Below are 24,591 nucleotides of genomic sequence, written 5' to 3'. Positions count from 1 at the left end.
ATTGCTAGCAATGCAGCCACATGGGGCTGTGGTGGGCAGGCAATGCAGAGGTGAGTAGTGCCTGTTAGAAGATGCATGTGTTGAGCCTGAGCTAGGCAGGTTTTATGGCTCAGTGTGGGTTCATTGCACTTCTGGCTTCAAGCATGATGGCCTGCTTCTTCTGCTAATGTGCTCTTTCGTGTGTGTTATGGGTCTCTGAAGAAGATAGTAGTCTTAAAACACCTGTGAGTGTTGGTCACACTTTTACTGGTCACAGGCATGGCAAGCCATCTCCACCCCCTCTCCTGGCCTTGTTAGTTTGTACACTGAAATAGTGGCATTACTGCTCCCGCCGGCTCCAGCACATCCCCACCACTGGTGTCTGAAGCCGAGTACACATAATATTAGCCACCACCTGTAGGTATCTTGAAGTTCCTTGAGAAATATTGCTGTTTTCCTTCAAACCATTTCCCATCCTGTTTGAAAACATAAGCTGCCCTTAAGCTGGGGGTAATCAGATAATTGTGTGTACAGCAGCATAAAATGTGACTTGAACCGCAGCAGAGGGAAATGACCTTGCTGCATTTTAAGCCACAAATCTGCACATGCCCTTTGTTTTTCTCCCATAACAATAGGTCTACAAATGCTGTGTTGTGTTCAAGGCGGCTTTCTGCGATTCCACAGGTGTGCTTGGAGCGCCCTCTATTGCTTCACGTTTGCAGAGTAAATTGATTTCATTGTGCACAGCTTGGAGTGCTGTTGTTGTCGTTGCTTGTTGTTCCTTGGCTTTGTAACTCAGAATTCAAATCAACAGGAAGTTCATAACCAGCCTGCGTCTTTATAGCACGACGTAACCTCTGCTCTCCTCTATGCTTATGCGGACTGGATTGGCACAAGCAGGTTTATTTGATAAATGAAATAAATAGAACACAAACAGAAGGAAGCCGGCAGTAGCCTTTGAAGTACTTTTCTAGGGCCAAGCTAGATTTGACGTGGGAGAACCACAATGTAGGATCTCCCACCACTTTTTAAAAGAATCTAAAGAAATAAGATGCGGCACAACTGGGGAGGTTGTCACATGGCATTTTTGTAGTGGTAGATATGGATAAAAGGGCAATCGTCGTGGGTGAGCTAGTTGTATTTCTCAAACTGCATAAGAGGATGTATGTTGCTGTAGTTATGTGCTGAACTTGCGGTCAATAGGGAGACCTGGGTGCAAATCACTGCTTGGGCATGAAGGTCACTGGGTGATCCTGAGCCAGTCACTGCCTCTAAGTCTGCTTGATTCATAGAATTGTTACGAGGGAGGAAATGGGATAATCCAGTGAAGACAGGCTTGAGCTCCATGGAGAAAAGCTGGGGGAAGAAATGTCTATGATGATTTTTAAAAACAGTTTGCTAAATTGCCAATGACTTCTGCACTATGTAATGTACATAGGAAAAATAACAATACAAAAGCACTAATGAGATTGTTGTGCTTGGCTGGTGCAGGAAAGAAGCAGGGAGTTGATAAAATGTTATTTAATAAAATGATTATCAAGAATTGTGGATGTTACAGTATATATATTCAAATCTGATTTCCAGAAAGTATTTTTAAAGGGTGTTACTTGTGGCCCCAGCAACAAAGGTGTACAACGGCCTGCTATGTTTCTCAAAAGTTTAGCATGCCATCAGTCATCAATAAAAGTAAACAGTTTAACCCACTTTTGTTTATGATTGCCACACATTCTGGCAATGGAATGGTTAACTGAAGGAGCTGCACTCTCTTCTGTCAGGACCACCGGTTACAGAGATATTTATTATGGTATTTTTGTTTAACAAGAAAGGGGGTGGGAGAGTGGGAAGTTGGTTAATACTTGAGAAAAACAGTTGGCAAGGATATAATCAGGCAGGAAACAGGAAATGATGTCACTAGGTAACAAACAGGAAGCAATGATTATAATACAATGAGATCTCCTTGCTTTGGGTTGAAGCTTAAGGGGGGAGGGGAATTCCCTACCACCAAGAAGGTGCAGTTTTGGTTCCAACTATTTCAGCTTGGGTGTTTTATTTTCTGGGAAGTTCTGGAGAGAACATAGGAAAATGCTTACTTAGCATAATTTGTTAGAATTTCACCTATAAACCTAGAAGATTAGATTTCCATACCAACATATTGCAAAATTCCATACTAAGTCCCTATTATGGACGAGGAAATGGGGATATTAACTGAGAGGTTTTATTTTCCCCAAAACCTTTTATTGATTATTTTTGTTACACACGAGGAGACACCAAAAAAACAAAACAAAACAGGTAAGCAACAGGAGCAATACAGAGTTGCAGAATCAAAAAAATAACAGCAAACCAGAGGTTCTCAAAAGCAAAGAATGTTGAACGATTTTGCCATAATAAATGTATTAAGTTGTGATCCAATACCTATACAGTGGTACCTCGGCTTACATACGCTTCAGGTTACAGACTCCGTTAACCCAGAAATATCACCTCGGGTTAAGAACTTTGCTTCAGGATGAGAACAGAAATTGTGCTCCAGTGGCCTGGCAGCAGCGGGAGGCCCCATTAGCTAAAGTGGTGCTTCAGGTTAAGAACAGTTTCAGGTTAAGAACAGACCTCCAGAATGAATTAAGTACGTAAGCAGAGGTACATATCTAAGAGTAAATCCTTCAGACATTATAGGATTGCACTGTTAGTCTTTTGTTTGTTTTTGTTTCTGTTTGTACAGAAATTATGAATGGACACTTCTTGGAGTGTGAATTCTAGTGGAAAGTGGAATGCTGCCTTTGTTAGCCTTATTTTGAAAATGATACTTAAAATAATAAGGATGCAAATGAATGGTAGGCTTGAGAAAATACCACAGATATGAGCTAAGATCTGTGAGGCAAATTTCTCCCCAGCTCCAAATACAGAGAGCTGGTGTTACTGATACACATCAGAAGTCATGTCTGGTAGAAGACTGATCTTTAAATTAAATCTGAAGCAAAATTTCTGCCCTAGCACAACAGGTCCATTAAAAAAACCCAAAAACAAAACCCCAGACTTTATGTGGTTTGAAAATGCATTGAAAAGTGTGGGATGAATGAATGAGTAATGGGAATATGTGTAAATATCCTGCAAGCAAATCAGGATGAATGCAAGTTGAATTCTCATTGTCACATAATGCAACTGCCTTCCCCCAACAAATCAGAACAAATGCTCAGTAAAGACCAGACATAGTCTAGGCTTTGTGAAAGTAACTTAGACTGAATGCTGAATAAACAGGTTGTCTGGAGAAGCCTATAGTTCCTTTCCTCTTTGGAGGAAATGTTTCCTCCTCTGTCTGGAGACTCGGTGGGTGTGCAGTGTAATCTGGGATCTTATACCCTCAGCAGGCCTATCTGACACTCAGCTCCCTGGGAGGTGGGGGGAAATCTTTTTTGAGAGAGACAGATGCTTTTAGAAGCAAAATGTGGCTTTGTGATTCCTGGCTGATCAAACCTCCAGGACAGGGCTTGCTAGTGTAACTTGATTTGGGCCTAGCATTTGGAGGCATTGGTTTTGAAAGCTGGCCCTTCTAAGTATTTTGCCAATTACCAATGACAAAAGGGGGCAAGATAGGAATTATCTGTTGGCGGTTGATCCTTAACAGTCACCACTTACCTAAACAAACACTTAATAGCAGCGTACAACACTTATTTGCACTCCTGGTATTGATGTGGACGTCAGTTGCGCTCGTCGTATTGATGTGGAAGTGCTGCCATGCAAAAGGTGGGTGGGTGGACAACAAGACCCTCCTGGGCAAGGCTGCCTATTGATGGGGTAAAATGAGCAGTACTAACTTGAAGGGGCTGGTTTTATTGATCAGTTCAAAGGGATGTTTTGTGTGTGGTGTACACAATTGCCTTTGGCAGAAGCAGAAACAGACGGTTGTTTTAGGAAACAAACCCTGGCCCACGCCCTGTGGGTTTTTTGCTGTAAGAGCAAAGACCAAAACAAAAGACACCAGTTTGCAAGTGAAGCTGGGGAAGTGAGCAACATTGTTGGGGAGGTCGGGATGGAGTGATGAAGGCGTGAGTTCCTCTTGGAATGGACATGCAGAGCAACACATTTCCACACACTAGAATCACAGAACTGTAGAGCTGGAAGGGGCCATGGGTGTCATCTAGTCCAGCCCCTTCTAATGCGGAAATGCCCAACCCTCATGCCATAACGACTGAGCTATCCCAGATGTCCTCTGATGTCATCATGCTGGGGTTGACAGTTGGGTTGCCCTGCCCATCTGCCATCTGCAGAGGTGGGGCCAAATAAGGATCTGGCCTGCAAAGCCAAAATGGTTCCTTACCTCTGGTCCAGAAGACCTATTTATTGAACATTCATTTAGATTTGTTTGAGGGGAGGTTATATAATGTTGCATCATATGCAAAGAAATCAATGGTCATAACTAATTTAAGACTAGATTTCGGTGGATCTGCTCTAGGTACAATTTGATCAAATACAACCATAATAAAATTAAGAGCTCTCAGGACAAATATATTTTATTTGCATCAGTGTTTTTCGCTCAGACTCACTATAATAATAATAATAATAATAATAATTACATATTAAAAACTTAAGATGTCTTCTGAATGTCAGGTAATTATTTATCTCTTTGACATCTGATGGGAGGGCGTTCCACAGGGCGCGTGCCACTACCGAGAAGGCCCTCTGTCTGGTTCCCTGTAGCCTCACTTCTCGCAATGAGGGAACTGCCAGAAAGGCTGCGTATGAAACAATAACCCGCAGCGATGAAAACAGAGTTTGGCAAAGAGCTGTAGAATCATACACTTATTCAGAGCTAGGGTTTGGAGTAGGAGCAAAATGTACAGTCTTCTCTCTGATGTACAACAAATATATATTGACCAACCAAGGTGGATATAAGAATAAGAAATAATGGGGACAATGTAGAGACACGATGGCGTCATCCATACCAAGCAGAAATGTAGTTCACCACACAACTGGTCAGGTTACCTCTCTCACACACAGAGCTGCAAAAATCAGTTTCCCCCCTATATGAGCAAAACTGTGAGCAAAGTTATTACCGTATATTGTTTTTTAAAAATTTATGACCCCAGCTAAGCAAAAGAAGTTGGAGTCATTATTAACACCGAATGGCTTCACAGTAGACCAGGTGTGGCCAAACTTGGCCTTCCAGCTGTTTTGGACCACAACTCCCTTCATCCCTAGCTAACAGGACCAGTGGTCAGGGATGATGGGAATTGTAGTCCCAAAACAGATAGAGGGCCAAGTTTGGCCATGCCTGCAGTAGACTATGCCATTGTACAATGCACACAATCCTACTTCCTTTCACTTATGGCTATATATCACTCACCTGAACTTCAACTCATGACCAAATAATCCTGCAATTCAATTTCTGTGGATTACTTAAAAGAAAGAAAGAAATCCTTGAGCTGTCCCTTCAGTTTAGCTAAGAATTATCCCATGTGAAGGTTTTACTGTACAGTGGTACCTCGGGTTAAGAACTTAATGCATTCTGGAGGTCCGTTCTTAACCTGAAACTGTTCTTAACCTGAGGTACCACTTTAGCTAACGGGGCCTCCCGCTGCTGCCGCGCAATTTCTGTTCTCATCCTGAAGCAAAGTTCTTAACCTGAGGTACTATTTCTGGGTTAGCGGAGTCTGTAACCTGAAGTGTCTTTAACCTGAGGTACCACTGTACTAGCAACCTTTGTAGGTTTGGGAGAAAAGTCAGGGATGTCTCATCCTGCAGTTGGATGTGTACAGTTTATCTCACTTTAAAGCAATAATACTTTACATTCTTTTTCTTTAATCTCCTTAGGAGTTCATGCTTAGTTGGTAGTGGTCTCTTTTAGAGCTCTTGTTTGTTTCGCAGAATACAGATTCACATATAAATCCTTTTTCATCTGGGTTCAATGGACATAGTTCTCAGCCCTGTCCTTCCTTGATATGATTTTGTGCTTTGTCTTGAGACTCAGAAGCCAGATTTGGGTCTCAGTCCCGTTTGCTAAGCTGTGGAGAGAGCTCCCTGACTATTTTGTTGTTTAGCTGTTTTTTGTTTGAAGCTGGACTCTCTCTTTCTCTGTATGTAATCCGTGCGTTCAATTAAGAGAAGCATCTGTTGGGTTTATTTCACATTGCCAAGGAAGGGCTGCAAATCAGCAGCATCTGCTCTGCTTTTTGTCAATGGCTTGTTTTTCATAATTTGCTCTGCAGGGTGAGTGTTTGGGGATGGGAGGGATCTTTTCGCTTCTCCCATCTTTATTATTGTTTGCCTCAAATGGTAGTCAAGGAGACTGATTAGGATTTTCAGCTGATTTTACTAAGCAAAGAATAAAAGAGGCAAACGGAGTTTTTAAGAAGGTAAACAAAACTGTGTACCATTAAAAATAAGGCACAATAAGGACTAAGTTGTTATGACTTGTTTAATGATGTGTTATGAATTATAGGCAGGATTCACCTAATGAACCCCATCAGAGGACAGCCCTAACCTTAATCCTTCCACCCTTGCAGCAGGGCTTTCCCCTCCTCTGGTGTGGGGGGGGGGGTCAGGAGAACCCCAGAGCAACACACAGGGGGAGGATCACTCCATTTGGCCAGCTGATACGCTTACACAGAGAGAATGTTTGTTAATAGTGTGACGTTCAACTCCACCCACTGGGTTTGCAATTTCAAGTTGTTTTGAAGAAAGATTTTGTTTTAGAAGAGACAATGCACAGCAACCCACATAACAAAATACTTAGATTTAAACTCATTCCATTCCATTGGCTTCATGGGCTTCAATCCAACTCCTGCAGCATAACTGAGCTGCAGCTCAGGTAGATAATGCTTAACATTTGTCTTACTTTAAGGGCCGTAATGACTGTAGTAAACCTATCGCTAATTAGCCAACATCCTGAGATTTTTATGAGTAACAAGTTAGCAGTGCCTTTGCCACTCATGATCGGCGTGAAGACGGTCCTAAACCTCATGCTGTATTATTTACTACTACTGAGAAACATCCAGAAACGGGGAGGTAAAACCACCAGCAGCAGCAGCATTAAACCCCAGGGCACTTTCCCCTGCCATTTCTGCAAGGCATGTTTATCAAGTCCTATAAGCAGTAGAGGCAGCCCTCTTATAATTAAATTATTTTATTTTATTTTATTTTATTCATTCATTCATTCATTCCCCTCCCATCTGGCTGGGTTTCCCCAGCCACTCTGGGCGGCTTCTGACAAAGTATTAAAATACAGTAGTCTGTTAAACATTAAAAGCTTCCCTAAAGAGGGCTGCCTTCAGATGTCTTCTAAATGTCTGGTAGTTGTTCTTCTCCTTGACATCTGGTGGGAGGGCGTTCCACAGGATGGGTGGCACTACCGAGAAGGCCCTCTGCCGAGTTCCCTGTAACTTGGCTTCTCACAGTGAGGGAACCAGGCAGAAGGCCCTTGGTGCTGGACCTCAGTGTCCGGGCTGAACGATGAGGTTGGAGACACTCCTTCAGGTATACTGGACTGAGGCCATTTAGGTCAGGGTGGAAGGTGCAGGGTGCTGCTTGGTTGACGCTGACCTATGACAGGGCCTTCTCATGGCAGTTCCCATTTGGGGAATGTCCTCTCTGCTGAGGTGCATCTATTTCAGAAGGAATTTTAAAACAATCCTGTTTACCCAGGCACCCGATGGGTGAAGAATACTTTTCCTAGTAACCTTGACATTATTAGCTGTGGAAGTACGGTATGTTATTGTTTTACAGGTTTTTAGATGTTTTGAAGATGTTTCCACTGTATTGTTTTATCACTGATGTTGCACTGCCCTGCCCTCTTTTGGGAGGAAAGATACAAATTTAATAATTAAATACATTATTATTTGGGGAAGCAGAAATCTGGAAGCGTGCCTGGATCTGTAATAAACAATGCTGTGACCTAACACTGAAAATAATTCAATTAGTTATGTGTCTTATATGCAGTTTCTAATTTCTGTTTTCTCTCACATATTTTATCATATTTACTTTGCATCCTGTTTAAAGCATTTTAGAATAGACAGCTGCTCTGATACATCCTGAACTCTGTTAGAACAGAGAAAGGTAAGAAGCCAGCAAAGGAACTTTCTCGCTCATTAATAGAATATAAAGTTGAGAAGTGAGTTTATTTATTCCCGAATCCTTTTCCAGAATGAACAACAGATGTAATTTCTATTGTTGTGTAAGAACTAACATAGGCCAGGGTTTTGTCCTTATTCTAAGGACTATGTAAAAAGCTTGGCTTTATTACATTTCTAGATTAAAAATGTAAGAATTCTTACATCAAAGCAGGTTATCAACTAAAAAAATAAATAAACTGAATTCATTCACCAGAAACTTTGTGACCTTTGCACATGTTATGTAATGCCAAGCAACAAATTTATATTACTACAGGACCTGATAGAACTCAGCCTCTATGACAAAGAGATTTCCTGTAAACACTGGAAGATCATGAAACTCAAGTCATAAAATGAGAAACCACACCAAACTTTGCAGTAGCAGGAAAGTATTTTCATTATTTGAAAAAAAAATAAAATTCAAACTTTGTCATCACATAAAAACATAACATGATAAGTAATAAACATATTTACACTTCTGTTTTTGATTATAAATATACATTATATACAAAATAATGTTACAAAATGTAGAAAGTTCAGTGCTTCTGATTTTCTTTTTAAATTATTGAAATACTATGTTTTAAAATAACTACAAACAGACACTAGTATAAACCATATTATTGATTTCTGAAGGTCATTTTCATAACGGTCTTGAATGGTCAGACCAAAAGGTCAGTAGTGAACATTCTGAGCAAAATCTTGCTTGCACAATTCAAGGCTGGAGGTGAACAAAACTGATGCTGGGATTTACAAGGTCAGGAACATTGCTCTTCCACCACAGAAAGCACAATCCCAACTTCCTTGAATGAAAATTTGCTTCCTCTCTCTGCTTCCGCCATATTCCCTTTCCCACAGTACATGTTTATCACTACAAACATCACAGCACTTCCTATCTGAAATGTCTATTATTATTGCTGTAAATGTATGAGAGTCTGCGTGCACTGAGTTTTCCAGTTCAGAACTGCTCCTTTGGACTAAAAAACATAAGGTTACTCCTTTCCTTGTAGCAGTATGAAGGAATGAAGAAGCAGGACAAACCAAGAAATTTATGATTTCACCCACAGATATCCCTCAATAAGTCCCCCTTGTAGCTTAGTCTTTCTTAGCCCAGCAGAGCTGTAGATAGTGGTGGTTGTTCTGCAGCAAGGAATAAAACTTCAGGGCTCATAAACACTTCCCTGGCTGTAAAAAAACCCACAAGTTTAGACTTGGAGGTTATTTGCAATTGAGGTGGTGGCACCAGATTCAGATATCCAACACAAAATTCCAAATCCTACCTAATGCATATGAAGAAGAAACACACTTCTATTCATGGTGACTAGTAGTGCAAAGGGCATGAAAACAGCTGATTGATTTTAAACGCACTTGTAAGGCTTTCAGCGAGCACTGGGATTAAGTTTCCTCAAACTGAGGAGGCAGCAGCGGCAGGATTCTCCTCTGCTGTTTAAGTCCATGGATGTTTCTGTCATTCAGAAATAGGAGCAATTCCCAATTCACTGCTCAGTCACCAAAGCATCATCCTAGGAGATGAAATGCCAGCTCATTATCCATCTCCCCTTACATTGTTTGGAATACATGGAAGGAGAAAAGGGATGTAAAATAGAGAAGCAACAGGAGGTACTGGTAGTAAGTAACTCCTTGCCAATACTGTTTGGGTACTGCAGGGGGAAAAGGCAGTTATGTCTTGATTTGGGCTCTCTAGATTCTTAAACACGCTTCAGGCACTTTCAAATCCAGAAAAAAATGGTGAGCTCATTTATTCTGTATCCATTATATGCATAGAAAAACATGTTTCTTCATTCATTCTTCTCACAGTATTGCTGGTTTATTCTGTGATGGCAGAGTGCCTTTTGCACCAATGGGCACCTTCCAAGATTGAAGTTTTGGAAAGTCACACAACTGTCCACGAGCAACTGGCAGCAAAGTAATTTCAAAGGCTAGTAAAAGACACCATCACTGCCTCTCCCCTCCCTGTAGTCAGTTATATTCCTCCTATCAGGCTTCAAAATAAGGGAACAGGGGGCCAAAAGGTCTATTGCATCTTTAAATTCACAGTCTGTCCAGTTCACCCACTTCCATCCTCTCCTCCTCCTGAGAGCAGCAAATTGCATATAATTAAAAAAATCCAAGTCCAATCCAATTGTGAATTGTAAACAATTAGCAGGAATGTCCACCTTGTGGCATCTCCAACACTGAGGTGCAAACAGAGCAACCTTCATTCTTATACCTGTTTATAAACAAATGGGAGGGGGAGAAATTAGAAACAGGCAGTGCTATTCAAAATACAGATTAAAGTTGCAAACCAAATTCCCCCGCAGTAGCAGCAGAGTTTTGTGGAGCAGTGGGGCCACCAGATGGGAGCAGGATAATTGGCCTGATGCTGTCAAGTGAGGGCAAGGGGACTGGCATGAATTTTATCAGTATCCCCTTCCTGTTGTAGCCCTTTGCTCCACATTCCATGCCTTTTTGAAACAGGTTTTCAGGAGGTGTGGGGTGCTAGAGTGGGAAGTGAGAATGCAGAATTCTGGTTTCAGAAGTAAGAGCTTAAGCCAATGTCTTTACTCTGGGATTCAGACCTTAAAAACAAAACAAAAAAACCCTGAAGAAACTAAGCCATTAATTTCTCTATTTTCTTAAGTATTGTTTGCAGGAATGATCTGAGCAACACTAGAAATAGTTCCATTACTACTCACTACTTGCCAGATGTATGGAAATGATGCCTGAAAGTCTAAAACTACATTGCTATCTTTTCAGATTTTTATTATTAAAAAATGAGACCTTAGCTCTATAAATTAATGACTAAATGACAAATATAGCTTGGGAGCAGGATATCTGAAGGATCACCCCTCTCTGCATAAACCTGCTTGTCAGTTGTGGCCACCTTCCAGGGCTCTGCTCTATGTTCTGCAGCCAAGGCAGGGCCTTTTCGGTGATGGCACTCCGGTTGTGGAACTGCCACCCAAGGAAGAATACACTGGCTCCTTCTTTATTGTCAGGTAGGTGGTCAAGACATTTTCCCTCTTTTAATGTGTGTTGTTATCTCCGTTTAATTTTTGTTTTGAATGTCATTTTTGTTTGTATTGATATTTATTGTTGTAAACTGCTTTCAGAGCTCTTTTTGGAGCTAAAAGCAATATAGAAATGTTTAAGTAATTAAAACAGCGGACGCTGTAACACTCCCAACAGTTTGACTTTAGCCCCAATGGCGCACTCTTCTGCTGTCTCTTGAGACAGGCGGGTGGCAAAAATTAAAATCTATGTAGGCAACATACATACCTCTGTGGCTATAACACACTCATTTCGCTCCTCTGCTATCACAAAGACAGATTGGTACATGGAATCCCTTGGAGAGCATATAGCTGATATTCTACATTCTGGCTTTTCACTGTTGAAAACAAAAAACCATGATAAAAATTCTAAGCAAAATGTTCTTGTTTCATGTGTTAAAACTGAAGAAAGGATCTTTTACAGTAGCTTAGGCCATGAATGACAGCAAATATTTAAAAATTCAGTTTCCACCAATGACAACCTCAGTCTTCTATGACCAAATAACTATGATCAGGCTGAAACTTGCATATGGGGAGTAGCCTGGTTTCAAGTAGCATTCATTGTGTTTTATTGAACCAAGTAAATCAGCTTGACTTACTAGGTGCAGTAGATGCACAAAATTTTAAATATTTTATGTAAAGGCTGTAAGTCTGCATTAAAAGACAGAATTTGGAACTACTTGGCTGCACTTTCTTTTTGTCTCTCTTCATTTCCTCACATTCACAAGACCAATTAAATTAGGTGAGCAGTTCAAGCATAAAGAATCTGGGTAGAGGTGTTTTTGTGAAGTCAATAACTTTGACAGGAACAAATGCATGCAGCCCTGCCTCACATGTCATGATAAGACACAGTTTGTCTTAAACCATGGTTGAATTGTGAGTGTGCCTCTGCTGCGTAGACCCCTTGTGTGGCTTCTCCCTACTTGCCCCATGTAGCTTAAACAAGCCATAGTATGACTTATCACATCATTCAATCCCAGACCATGAATTGTTTGCTTTAAACTGATGAGCAATCAGCCAAAAATAAGCTTAAGAACAAACATTAGTTGCTTTCTAGCCCTCAGATAATGGTTTCTTGGAATCTGTTACAACATAGTCCTACCACCTATCTAGCTACAGGATTGGCCTTGAATCAGTGGACTGCAACCTGGCCATAAGATGGGTCGTGCCAAGGCATTTTACATAATGTTATTTCATTTAAGCTTTAAGGAAGGTAAACTTCTTCCGAAACTTGATGGATTGCCAACGCTCCTCTGTTGCTGTGAGTGAAGTGTACTCTGCATGAAATTTAAAATGTCAGAGCTATCCACTTTCCATGCTTTTCAGAATCTAACACATTTATGAGTTGCTCCCTACTCCTGTTCTTTGCACTACATAGGCTTCCTTGTTCACAAATGCAGAGAAATTAGATTTCTTTAGAAGGTGTTCATACCTGCGTAACCAGAAAGGTGATTTCTCTCCTATACATTTTTCACTTTTATGATATTTATCTTCCTGAGCCCCTCTACTCGTCAGTTCCTTCATCAGGTTATAATCCAATGTGTGATTCTTAAGTTTGTAGTTTGATTTCTCCAGCACGCAGTCTACTTCAAGGTCTTTGTTTTTATTGGTGTTTTTAAGTTGAGAGGCTGGGATGAGATTTTCCTTCTGGAAGTCAGACAGGTTGTTCATGGCTTCTGAATTCTGTTCTGGCTGTCTCTGCATCTGCCGGATAACTATAGCTATCATGCAGCACAAAATGAGAAGAGCCACTAGCCCGACTCCCATGGATATGGCCACCCAAGGAACCTGTTTAGGAGGCTCTGAAACTGAACGCACTGGAAATTCACAATGGCTGCCCATGAAGCCAGAAGGGCAGTGACAAGCAAAAGTAGTAGGATAAAGCCCAACATAGCATGTTCCCCCATTCTGGCAGGGCTCAGAGGCACACTCATCTCTAGTTCTGGTTTCACAGTTTTTGCCAGCGTAGCCTGGCAAGCAAGTACATGTATAATCATGTGTAGTCACAAGGTCATGACAAGATCCTCCATTGGTGCATGGATTTCTGGAACACTTGCTGATGTTTATCTCACATTTCTGACCAGAGAAACCAGGACGACAACGACACACGTGTTGCTGGCCCAAAACAAAGCATTGCCCACCTGTAGAGAAGAGCGCAATAAAAAAAAAAAGCTTGATTAGGAATGTATTTTTTATTATAATTTAGCCACTGCTGTGTTGCTCTGAACACAGAAGCAAAAACCAAGACTACCCAGGCACTAGAATATACAGGGTGTCCTTTAAAAGAGGTCCTGTGGATACAGCGTACACATGTTCCACAGGGCCTCTTTTCAAAGACTCACCCTGTAGTAGTGCACCCAACAGGGCAAAGCTGAGGAGAAGACATAACCTGATACAGAATCATCAAGAATGAAGTAGGAGGACATAAGCAAGTAGCAGGCATCACAGAATGTGTGTGGGAAACGTTGTGAGAAAAGATATCAATTGGGAAATATTGACTTGATGCACAAGGAGACTTTTCTAGACACAGAAGGTGCAGAAATGAGGGAATGTAGACGACAAGAAGAGGTCCAGTAACAGCTAAGATTGCAGAAAAGCAAGAAGAAAAGATACAGTACAGAACTAAGATTTAGAAACCCAAAAATGTCCGTTGTAGCCATTATAATGCACTACACTACATGTATTATTTTGAATTCTATTTTTACAGACACACTGTTCCACCTGAATAACATTTGTGGACCACTAGTGGTCTACAGACCTATTTGGGAACCCCTATACTATAGTCTGGTCCAAGGGGTCACGAAGAGTCGGACACGATTAAACGACTAAACAACAACAACAAATACTACAGTCTTATGAAGTGATCATGTATATAAACAAACAGCATTGCAAGCTACTCCTCCACCCTGTGAGTTAAAGAGCAACTTAGGAAGAGTTATTTTGAGCTGGGGGGAAAGAATGACTGGAGGGAAAGGGTTAAGGAGACTCTTTCCCCTTCCACTCGGCCCAAGCTGATCCTTTTTTTTTAAATGTGGAGAAAAAATAGGCAACTCATTGTAACATGCAATATAAACCTCACAAGTAAGTAGAAAATATACCGTACAAAGTATACCTTATAATAGTAAAAGAAAACTGACAGATCAAGGGAGGAACACAGAATCGATTAAAGTTTCATTATTGTCTGTCTCCAAAGATGAAACTCCTCTGGTGAAAGGACTTACCATTAGAACAGGGGTTGTTGGTACACCTGTCTTCTTTCTTTTCGCAGTTGGATCCTGTAAAGCCCATAGGACAAATACAAGCATAGCTGGTTCCTCCTCCTCTTTCTAGGCATGTGCCACCATTAAAACATGGAGAATCAACACAAGTCAAGGCACTGTGCTCACAATTAACACCATCATATCCTGGGGGACATGTGCATTTGTAGTATTTCCCTAAATCCTGTGGGGGGGAAATAAGGAATATATAAAATTTAGCTCCTTCAAACTAGTTGCTTTCAGTTACATTTCCTGTCCATTTTTCAAAGGGACATAAACTTTCAGAGATGTGAAAGCAGATGCACCCAAAACAAATTAAATTAAAATGGAATCAGATTGGGTCTCCAAGTAAGTAGTAACTTGGGGACCAAGCAAGGCTAAAACACAGCTAAAGGGTCTTGTAGATGGAAAAGTAAATGCACACTATAAATTAAGTGATACTACTACAAAGAGACTTGAGTTCATACCAACAATGTACTTCTCAACTATTGATGGTTACTAAAAAGAGCACTGAGGGAATAAGACTTATTAACCTGATATGGACTGTACGTACTCAGACACTACCAAAGTGAAGCAAGACAGACTGAAAATATTACTTGCAGTATAACTGTGTAGCTAAAAGAAGGTACATGAAGCAGCTAGATGTGTTTTATATAGCACTGAAGGCCAGGACTATGCAGGGGGATCAGTAATATTTTTCTTTTGTTTGTGTGCAAGCCCTATGTGAGCTTCAGGGCCCCTCTGTGCCATAGCTGGGGGTGCCACCATATCTGCACCAGCGCTACCCCCACCCTTTTTTGCCGATGCCGCAGTGCCTGCTAACTTCTCCTTCCCCAGTGGCCAGGAAGAGTCTCCAAGATGGTATCCACCAACTATCTACCTTGAAATCATCATCAGAGGCCCTCAAAATAGCAAGAGGCTGCTAGGAGGAAGGGCCTTCACAGGAACGGCATCCTGGTTCTGGAATGTTCTCCCTAGGGAGGCTCACTTGGAGCATATTCTGTATTCCCTTCAGTGTCAGGCAAAGGCTATTTTAAAATTCTCCCAGGCTTTTTAGGGACTTTTAATAGTTTTGATATTTTTGATTTAAATTTTAAAGATCCGCCTGTGGTGGGTTTTCTTGATTTATTTCTGCTGTAATGTGTTGCTTTTATTGTTTGTACTGTATTTTAACAATGTACACCCTCCTTCCCCAGACCTGTAACCAGTCAATCAGTCCCTCCTCTTTACTGGTCAGACAGGGGTATTGTGAACATTCATGCATACTACCCCAAACTCATCAGTGGAAGGACAAGATATAAATATGGAAAGCTGCTTTTTCTCTTTTCACAAATAAATTTCCAACATATAATTAGTTCTTACTGTGCAACTGCCTCCATTCTTGCAGGGGTTACTGTCACATTCGCTGATATTCCGTTCACAGTCAACACCAGTAAAACCCTCTTTGCAGGAACATGTATAACTTCCCTGGCCAGTGTTCATGCAGGTGGCCCCATTCTTGCAGGGTCTGTGATGGGTGCAGTAGTTCAGATCTGCAAGGACAGAAACATGACAATGAGATAGTTACGTTTTAACAAAGAACAAAAAAGATGAGGCACTAGAAGTAGCAAAACAGAGACTTTGACCAAAACACCTTCAATTTATTGTTCAATAGAATCAATGGAAATTTGTGTCCCCAGCCAGGAGGACTTTTAGGAATTCCTAAAATAAACTTATCCTGGGGGTGCATAAGCTTCAGTACTTTCCCCACAATGTAGTTCTCATTGCCACAATGAGTAATGTTTAAAACCTTTCCATATGCAATAAGACAAAAAACAAAGTGGTGGCCCTCACTTTTGTTCATAACCTGGTATATCAAAACGACATGGAAGGAAATGGACTTAGGAGCTTACTATGAGCTTTTAGTATCATGAATATAACCAAGGTATGATGGCATACTTTACTTAATGATAGATGATCAATCAGCATTTCACCTGCTAGGCCAATTAAAATACCCTTAAACAGATAGGCCATATCCTGCAATAACTACTGTATATATGCATCCTTAGGGCTATAAGAATGATTTTGCTTTGAATCTGGGTGGGCTGATAAGTGTACTGCGTTTGGAGCTAATACTTGTCTTTGTAGGTGCCTAAAGCTATTAGCAATAAAGCAATTTAAATGTGCATTTATCAAGTTGAAAAAGATCCTAGTTAAGTTTATACACTTCCAACATTCTCATTAGGTAGGCTTTCTCTAGACAAAGTTTCTTCTACAAGGTTCAGAAATGTTTCTTAGGATGTTCAATCATACATAGGTGGTATAACTACCTTGAAATATATTGACCATGTGTGTGGTTAATAAATTAAATAATTGCATGTCTGCATATTCCCTATATGGATTCCATTGTAGCAAAAGAACTTGTAACCCCAGTTTAAAGTGCAAATATGACTTTGGAGAACCATAGTTATTCAACTGAGATTACATCAGAGATCATGGAAACATGTCAGGTGCATGGTCAAGCCTGTCCCTTGAAACAGAATCTGGAGATTTCCCCCAATTTCCATTTATTTTAAATTCTGCATTTGTCATATAAGAATATTCCCATGAGTAAAAATAAGGAAGAGCCAGATTCTGTTTGCTTGTGATACCATATGTTTAGAAAACTGCCTCAGTTAAGTACAGTATATGATAGATCACTAAATATACAGTTTTTATAAGGGACAAGAGGCAAGACTAAATGTGCAGTATATATACTTAAAAGAAAAATATGTGTGAATACTTTTGAATGTTCATGTAATCATATACCACTTTTACAGAAAGAGAAGAATTTAAGAGAAATTTTGACATTTGTCTACAATCATCCAAGACAATCAGATTCAAAGTCTATTAGTTAGACTTCTTACAGTAACCTAAAATGTTAAATTTCTCCTTAAGAAATTTATCAGCAAGAAAAGAAACACTCACATTAAAATTAATGCATTTTTGTTATAACTACATCAACTCACCTTGATCACAAAAAAGGCCTCCCCAGCCTTCATCGCATATGCACTTTCCTGGTTTTGTACAGGTCCCATGGCGACAACCCACATGAGGGATACATTCATTACAGTAACGGCCTTTCCAACCACTACGACAGCTGAAAAGAAACAATTGAAATGTCTGAATTAACTGTTACAATACTTTGAGCTTACTTGAAGTCAAAGGGGATTTTATCAGTGATGACCACTGAAATGAGTAAAGGGAGAAGGGAGAGAAGTGGGACTCATACTGTTAATCACATTGAGATCTAATCCAGCAACTACTTACATGCACTCTCTTGGCTTTCTGCAAAATCCATTTTTCTCTGAACACCCTTCTAGACAGATAGCTGTTTCATTGGGGAGGAAAAAGTTTGAGTTAATACTTTCAAAAATGCATTTCAAAGTATTTATTATTGTATTTGTATCCAACAAGCTCAAGACAGCAGCCTAGTTTGCACATCACAGTAAATATTAGTTAACTGTTTACTGTAAACACTGATCTGGGCTGCTGATCTGGCAACAAGCTTATTTCATGCCCCCAAACTAATGACCATGGTTTCAGCAAAACAAATCCTGATCCCTGGTTGGGTATAATGCTAAGCTAGGGTAATATTTTGTTTCCTCTTGCACGCTGGCAGGGAGCACCAAAAGAGTCCAGTAAACCATTAACTCTGGTTTATTATGATGTGCAAACATGGTCAACATGTTTTCTCATTGACAATCCTGAGAAGCAGTGACTGTCCCAGAGGCAGGGAGTGAATGGCCCACAATTGCTTACAGTTGTATTTTGCACTAAACAAAAATTCAAATTCTGTTCCAAAGATTCTATGCCATGCTCAAAATTATGTAAATCAATGTGAAGTGGAAACATGTACAATTTTATGTATAAAACAAGTGTAATTTACATGCATTATTGTGAATTCAACATTTGATTTGCTTTTTAAAGGCAGAGAACTAGAAGAAACCTGTAGCACCAGCACCGTTCTTAAAGAAATTTCCTTTAGGCCAGGAGTTTTTTTGTTTTGTCAACAAATATCGACTTGGTTCCCTAAGACCAATGAAAACAAGAAGTGGCTGGATTTTTAGAATTCCTACAGCTGCATTGCCATCAGTTTTGATGATAGCTGTGAGATATACACACAACTTTAGCAATAAAAAAACTCTAAACTTCTTAGATGTACCTGAACGCATAGTTAAAATGCCAGTATGAAATTCACTAAGAAGCTGCTCTGGCAACTGGAAGTGTTTTGAAATGTAAAATTAGACTTGAGAATACCTTTTACAATTCTTGTTATCTAGAACATTAAGCTAAGATACTGGGGACATTTGATGCAGTCACCATCTAAAGCTGGCTGACTGAAAGTAGTTGCAAAGCGGGGAGTGGAAATGATGTGAAGCACAGATGCAGAAAATGGTGTGGTGGCCCCAGGAGCAGGTGCAATAAGAAAACGAACCATTTATGAGGGAGCTACATTCCCCCAATTCTTTAATACCAAGGGAATGGGGGTGGAGACAACTGTGGTTCCCATTCATTTCCATTATTGCACATACACTACCTCACCCAGACAAATGAATGGAGTGGCATTTTTGCTCTACTGACTTGCTTAGAGTTGGAGGTCTGCAATCAAAATGGGCACACCTGCAGCCACCATAAATGGTAGCACAACGGAATATATGGAGCCTAGGAAATTGCCAAAGGCCTTCTAAACGTAAGAAATGGTCCCAGAGAGTAATGCGAATTTGTAAAACCAATGCCTGGCTGCAGCCTTATAGAAACTTTCAAATCACATTTGTGTGTATTAGAATTAATTAATTTATTAATTCCAAAGACAATTGTATCAAAGAACTGATGTCCAGTAGTGCAGCTCGGTCATTTGAAGCCTGAATTTAGGAGAACCATTTAATCTGTAAACTCTGTACATACACTTGGAGGGATGGAGAGAAGAAACTAGTCTCGGATATATGGCAGTGGGTGTTTTTTGTAAAAAAATACTATTTTCATGCTTTAAGAAGGAACTTATTCGGCCCGTTCCAGATAAGACTTTTCGCTGGTGCCCATTTCCTCACATTATAACTGTCCATGTTATAACTATGAGGCGCTCATAACGGGGTTAGGAGGCCAGTGAGACATTTCTGGTTCTCAGTTGGAACTGCAAGGACACAGCAACGCATCCGCATGCCGCCCCGCCTATGAGTTTAAACAAAACCCCGTCTCCATCCCTCTCTCTTCCTCGACCCTCGCAGGTTCCTTTTCCGGATCCCCTCAGCCCTCTCGCCCGACCCTTTCAACCCCTCCGCCGACCTCTAAGGGCTCGCGCACGCGCAGGGAGGGCGTCAGGGTTGCTTTGCTTTCTTTGCCTCCCCTCCGCCAGCTGTTGGCGCCCGCGACCGGCAGGGGGAGCTGTCGCGCCTTTCCCTGCCCTTTAGGCGCAGTTTGCGCGCTCGCCCGCGCGTTTTCCCCGCCAACTGGTCGCTGGGGCGGGAGGTCTAGGGCGGGAAGGGCGGCCTCGCTCACCGTCGGTGCAGTAGTCCCCCGTCCAGTCGGGCAGGCAGGCCATGGTGCCGTCGGCTTTGCAGACGTAGTGGCCGAAGAGGTCGTCGCGGTCCTTGCAGAGGCGGGAGCAGTTGTCGCCGTAGTAGTGCTCGTTGCACACCACGCGGTAGGAGAAGTTGAGGCGGGCCCACTCGTGGCTCTGCTGGTCCGGCAGCCACGCCTCGCCCACGGCCAGCGAGCGCCGGATCGCCATCTGGCTGATGAGCCACTTCCGGGCAGGGGGCTTGGATCCTGCTGCGGCGGGAAGGACACAAGCTAGGTTAGGCCTGGAGGGAGAAACAGGATACTCTCCCCAAGCCCCGTCTGCCTCTCTAGCCACATCCAAGGTCCCTGTGCCAACAAGGTCTTTGGTTTGCGCCAGACTCAACTGCGGAATCTGGAATGCGTGAAGAAATGCCCCTGGGCACGTGCAGAGTGCCACTCACCACTCCAAGGGGGGAATAAACAAGAGCATAGAGGCAGGTGATAAGGTTTTGGATTGCATGCAGAAGCACATCTCTTTGAAATATAATAAAAAGCTTTGCACTGACAGTCACCACCCTGTCTCACACCGTCCTCTAGCTTCAGTCCATCTGCTACACTTTAACCTTCTTTGCATGCCACCTCTGCATCCTCTCTCACATCCCAAAGGACTATTTGCACTCTTGTTTTACAGAACCCATCCCATAGTGTGGTACTGCATCATCACAGGTTAGTTGCCACTTTCCCCCCAGCGGGTGGGGTGGCAGTGCATCCGTTTAACGGCTGTATAATAAGCAGAAATCCAACATGTAAAATATTTTCCATCCTGGCATTCTCCCTTGTGAAGACATGCTACACCTGCTGAATACAGTTGTTTCAGGCACAGAGGCTCTGCTGGAAGCAGGTGGTAACTCTGCTCACAGTTCATCCCTTATGTTAAAGCACACTGGGCACTTAACTGCTCCTCTCGTCTGATGTGCCTTGGCTATTCACAACTAGGAAGAATTCCCACACAGCGTCCTTCTGGCCCATGCTAACATGCACAGTGCTACCACACACTATGCCCTTATTAAAACATTCTCACATTACACGCCAGCTTGTGCTTCCTCTCCAGTGTCACCATAATTAGCGATGGCGTCTAGCATCAATCTTCTAGCCCCAACATACAAGCCCAGACTCTGTGCAATAGATTTCATCAGCTGGTGCCCTCATATTTTTTTAAGTAGCAATGCTCATTGGCAGCATGCTCAATATAATTAAAAACAGTGAAGGATTTTATTTTGGGGGGCGGGATTGAAGGTAAGAAATCCTAATAATGCCAAATAAAGAGAATCAACCTGGCCCTCAAAAGGCATTTGTGACAACGTTACCACTGAAGTTAAACTGAGGAAGAAAATTGCATTATTCAGCCCAAGTAGTGTGCCAAATAATGTTGATTAAAATTTTAATAAGCCAGGAGTATATAGAGACATTTGGTGCTCAACCACTGGGCTGCAGTAATTAGGGGGTCATGGGTCACATGATACCAGTGTAAAACCACTGTTCTCTTTTGCCTTTAGTATCCATTATTGTTAGCTGTGGTCCTGAGAAGCTTTACAGAAAGCCTTTCAAAGTAAGAGCTCTTGTGCTGTTGAAATATCCTTTTCCTCTATGTCAGAAAAACATCCCAAAGCCATTATTCCTTTTCCAAAGGGCGGAATTTGAAAAAGGTGTAAAATACAGGAAAAGGCAGTCAGGACTTTTTGGCAGCCTTGCCGTTTTCTCACCAAAGAGCTCCTTTCTTTCCCACGCCAAAAATAAACGGGAGGAAACGCAATTGTGTGGAGATTAAGTAGGGGGACAAAATCAAAGCAAAACCCATCAAGATGTTGGGAACAGCTCTGCCTTGCAAATTAAAGCAAGCATCGAAAATATTTTATGAACTTACATGCAATAAGTAAAAACTATTTATTTATGTAGCTTAGGTGGAAGCTATTTAATAACTGTGCTGGCAGACTTAGCTATTTTGTGTTGTTTTTTTTAAGCTAGCTTCTGCATAAAGCTGCAAGTTTTGAAAAGCTGTCGCCCCCTAGTGAGTAGGAAAGGAACGGCCATATTCACCTGCTGGATTGTAACCTTCGGGAGCGTGCCAGGCTTCAATGATCAATGAGAAAGTTCCCTGTGAATGGAAAGGAGGAGTGAGAGGAAGGCACAGAACCTAAGACAAGCGGGGAGTTCTAGTGATAAGTGATCGGAAAGGGACTGTCGGCCTCAGAGATTTAAAACAATCGGGTGAAACCAGAAAACCTCTACCTGGCGGTAGATATACATTTCAATTAATCTAATTGCAGATAGCATTACTTTGTCTGAGTCGATGAAATGGAGCTTCCTCCGGAGGACTGCTTTCATCTCCTGGGAAAAGGCGTCTCTCGCCTCTGACCAGGGTGCAGGAGGGAGAAATGTCCTCTCCCTGCCTCCCCAAGGCGACCCTTCCCACCCCAGCTTCGTGGAAAGCAACTTTCCCCCAGCTTCAAAATGTGCACATTTCACTCCCCTTGAGCAACTCGCCGTTCTATTCCGACATGCATTTGCAACGCCCGCAATTAGAGCGCAGCTTTCTACATGGCACCAAGTTATGGAAACAAAACGTCGAGCTAAGGGTTTGTTTATATAGCCTGCAGCCGAACCACGGCGGCCTCTGCTTTTTTATTGTTATTATTTCGACTTCCTCGCTCAACCCCCGCCCCGCTTTTCCAAGGCTGTTGAAGGTGAGCTCTCACCGGCCACGTGAAGTTGAAAGGCAACTTGATGGGGCTGCCGAAGCCCTCGGTCTCCCGGATGGCGAAGGAGTTGATCCCCAGCACCGGGGTCACGATGCTGCCGAAGGTGCAGTCGCCCGGCGAGATCACCGCCTGGTAATGCATCAGGCACACGCGGAAGAAGGTCCTGCAGCCGGACCCGCACGACTCTCCGCTCGCCAGGGCGCCTTGGCCGTTGGAAAAGTGCCGCAGCTCCAGCTGGAAGACGCCCGAGCCGGAGACCTTCTGCGCAAAGGGGAGACACACACAACAGCAGAGCTTATACCCGAGCTTGTTCCCTTTGGGGCCAACACTTTCCAGAAAGAAAAAGAAAAACTCCCCATGCACACATATATAAATGTATATATATATTCCCCCGACGGCTGTGCCAACATCATTACCTGCAGCGTCACCGCGACAGCCAATGTCAAGCCCACGAGGCGCAAGGCTGCCATCCTCCCGCTACGATGTGCTTAATTCCTCCCGGGCTGAGCTTTCAAGGCTCGCTCGTATTCCTCAGGTGGTCCAAAGATGCTCTGCTGCTGCTGCTGCTGCCTGGCTCTCCCAAGTCGCGGCATGCAGGTCAGAGGCTTCCCTTCCAAGTACTCCCCGAGACGAAGAGGAAGGTATAATCCAGTGGGGCTGCTTTTTAAAGCATCGGCGTGGTCGGAGGGTTAAATCCCGTCGTTTATAAAACTCCCAAGCCCGGAGGAGAGAGGCGGAGGGGCGTGTGAGCGTGGCGCGGCAGCAGCTCGTTCCTTCCCACGACCTCAGCTGCTGCTCCTGCGCTCGCTCCGTGAGTGGAAAGCTGGCTTCCCTTCGCGCTGTTTATATAGTTGCCTCCTGGCCTCGCAAGCTCATTATGTAAACTGTCCGTCAGGCTCGGGAGATCCCTCCCCCTTATCTTTCTGGAAGAAGGAACCCAATGTGGTGGAGAGCCCGCAGATCCAGAATTAATACCCTGCTGCTGCTGCTGCTGCTCCACACTGACCACCAAGGAGCCGAGCTGATTATGAAGATGCCCCAGCATCTGTTGAGAGATTTAGTGCGCTCGCCACGAAGACGGAGCCCTCGCAAAGGGGAAGGAGGAGGCAGGCAACCGGGGAAAGATTTTGCCTTGTGAAAAGAGTACCCTTCTCATTCGGGCTCGAAAAGACGAGGCGCTGCATGCTTCCTAAAGGAAGGCGAATGGAGTCCAAAGCGCTAGGGGACTTGTGGCTTTCCAGATGTTTTCCAACACCTACCAGCCCCAGCCAGCATGGCCAATGGTTATAGGTGAGGGGAGATGGGGTCCAACAACTTCGGGGCGCACAGATTCCCCATCCTATGCACTCTTGTTTGCCCATATAGTGTTACCTGCCCAGGTGAGAGCAGGTAAGAAACCAGAACTGACGCCAGTTCTTGAGGAATCGAAAGGCCAACCTTGCTGCGGATTTCCACACCCCTCCAAACATCTCCCCCCGGGCTGTTTGGCAAATCACTTCGATTCACAGGGCTCTGAGTCCGGCGCACCTTTGTGCCCTAACACTGTGGCTAATTCTATCTGCAGCCCCGACGCGTAAGAGCGGAGAGGGGGCAGGACGACGTATTAACCCTTGCGCTGCCTCCGAACAGAGTTAGGCGAATTAAAGTGGCTTTGCTCTAAAGTTGGTATATTCTTCCATGCTCCTCCAAAGCCCTACCATTTGCGCCCCCAAACCCCACCAGCTGACTCTCCTTGGACGGAGCGAAGCTGCTCTCACCTCTCAGGTGAGGACCGGTGGAGGCAGTCATTTTCATCAACAGGAGAATCGTAACTGTATATAGTTCGGTTTCCGTGACATCGAGGAACACGCCCTGGGTACCAACCCTGTCCCAAGGGCAACATCCCCCGTGGTGTGAATGGAGAGCCCTGCAGCCTGCCAGCCTGCCTGCT

The 24,591-nt window shown here is 42.9% G+C and overlaps 1 protein-coding gene across 2 annotated transcripts; it reads right to left on the bottom strand.

The window, feature by feature from the left end:
- Positions 1–8,457: 8,457 nt before the first annotated feature.
- DLL4 (delta like canonical Notch ligand 4) lies at positions 8,458–23,711 on the bottom strand. 2 transcript variants are annotated; one of them, XM_053382880.1, is made up of 11 exons: positions 23,078–23,711; positions 22,659–22,922; positions 22,000–22,057; positions 19,900–20,172; positions 17,671–17,731; positions 17,370–17,500; positions 15,745–15,914; positions 14,347–14,566; positions 12,558–13,266; positions 11,355–11,463; positions 8,458–10,305 (listed from the first exon to the last, which is right to left on the bottom strand). In XM_053382880.1, exons 1-11 carry the CDS (start codon positions 23,129–23,131, stop codon positions 10,300–10,302), a joined length of 2,055 nt encoding a protein of 684 aa, XP_053238855.1. In that variant the 5' UTR covers positions 23,132–23,711; the 3' UTR covers positions 8,458–10,299. The 2 variants fall into 2 exon arrangements, with proteins under 2 accessions (XP_053238855.1, XP_053238864.1); XM_053382889.1 differs by having other exon boundaries at positions 19,900–20,169; positions 23,078–23,710.
- Positions 23,712–24,591: the final 880 nt, after the last annotated feature.

The sequence above is a fragment of the Podarcis raffonei genome, chromosome 1 (assembly GCF_027172205.1).
Source record: "Podarcis raffonei isolate rPodRaf1 chromosome 1, rPodRaf1.pri, whole genome shotgun sequence".
In the NCBI taxonomy this organism is placed as follows: domain Eukaryota; kingdom Metazoa; phylum Chordata; class Lepidosauria; order Squamata; family Lacertidae; genus Podarcis; species Podarcis raffonei.
Note: the sequence above shows the minus strand (reverse complement) of the source record. Positions and strands in the feature narration are given on the sequence as shown.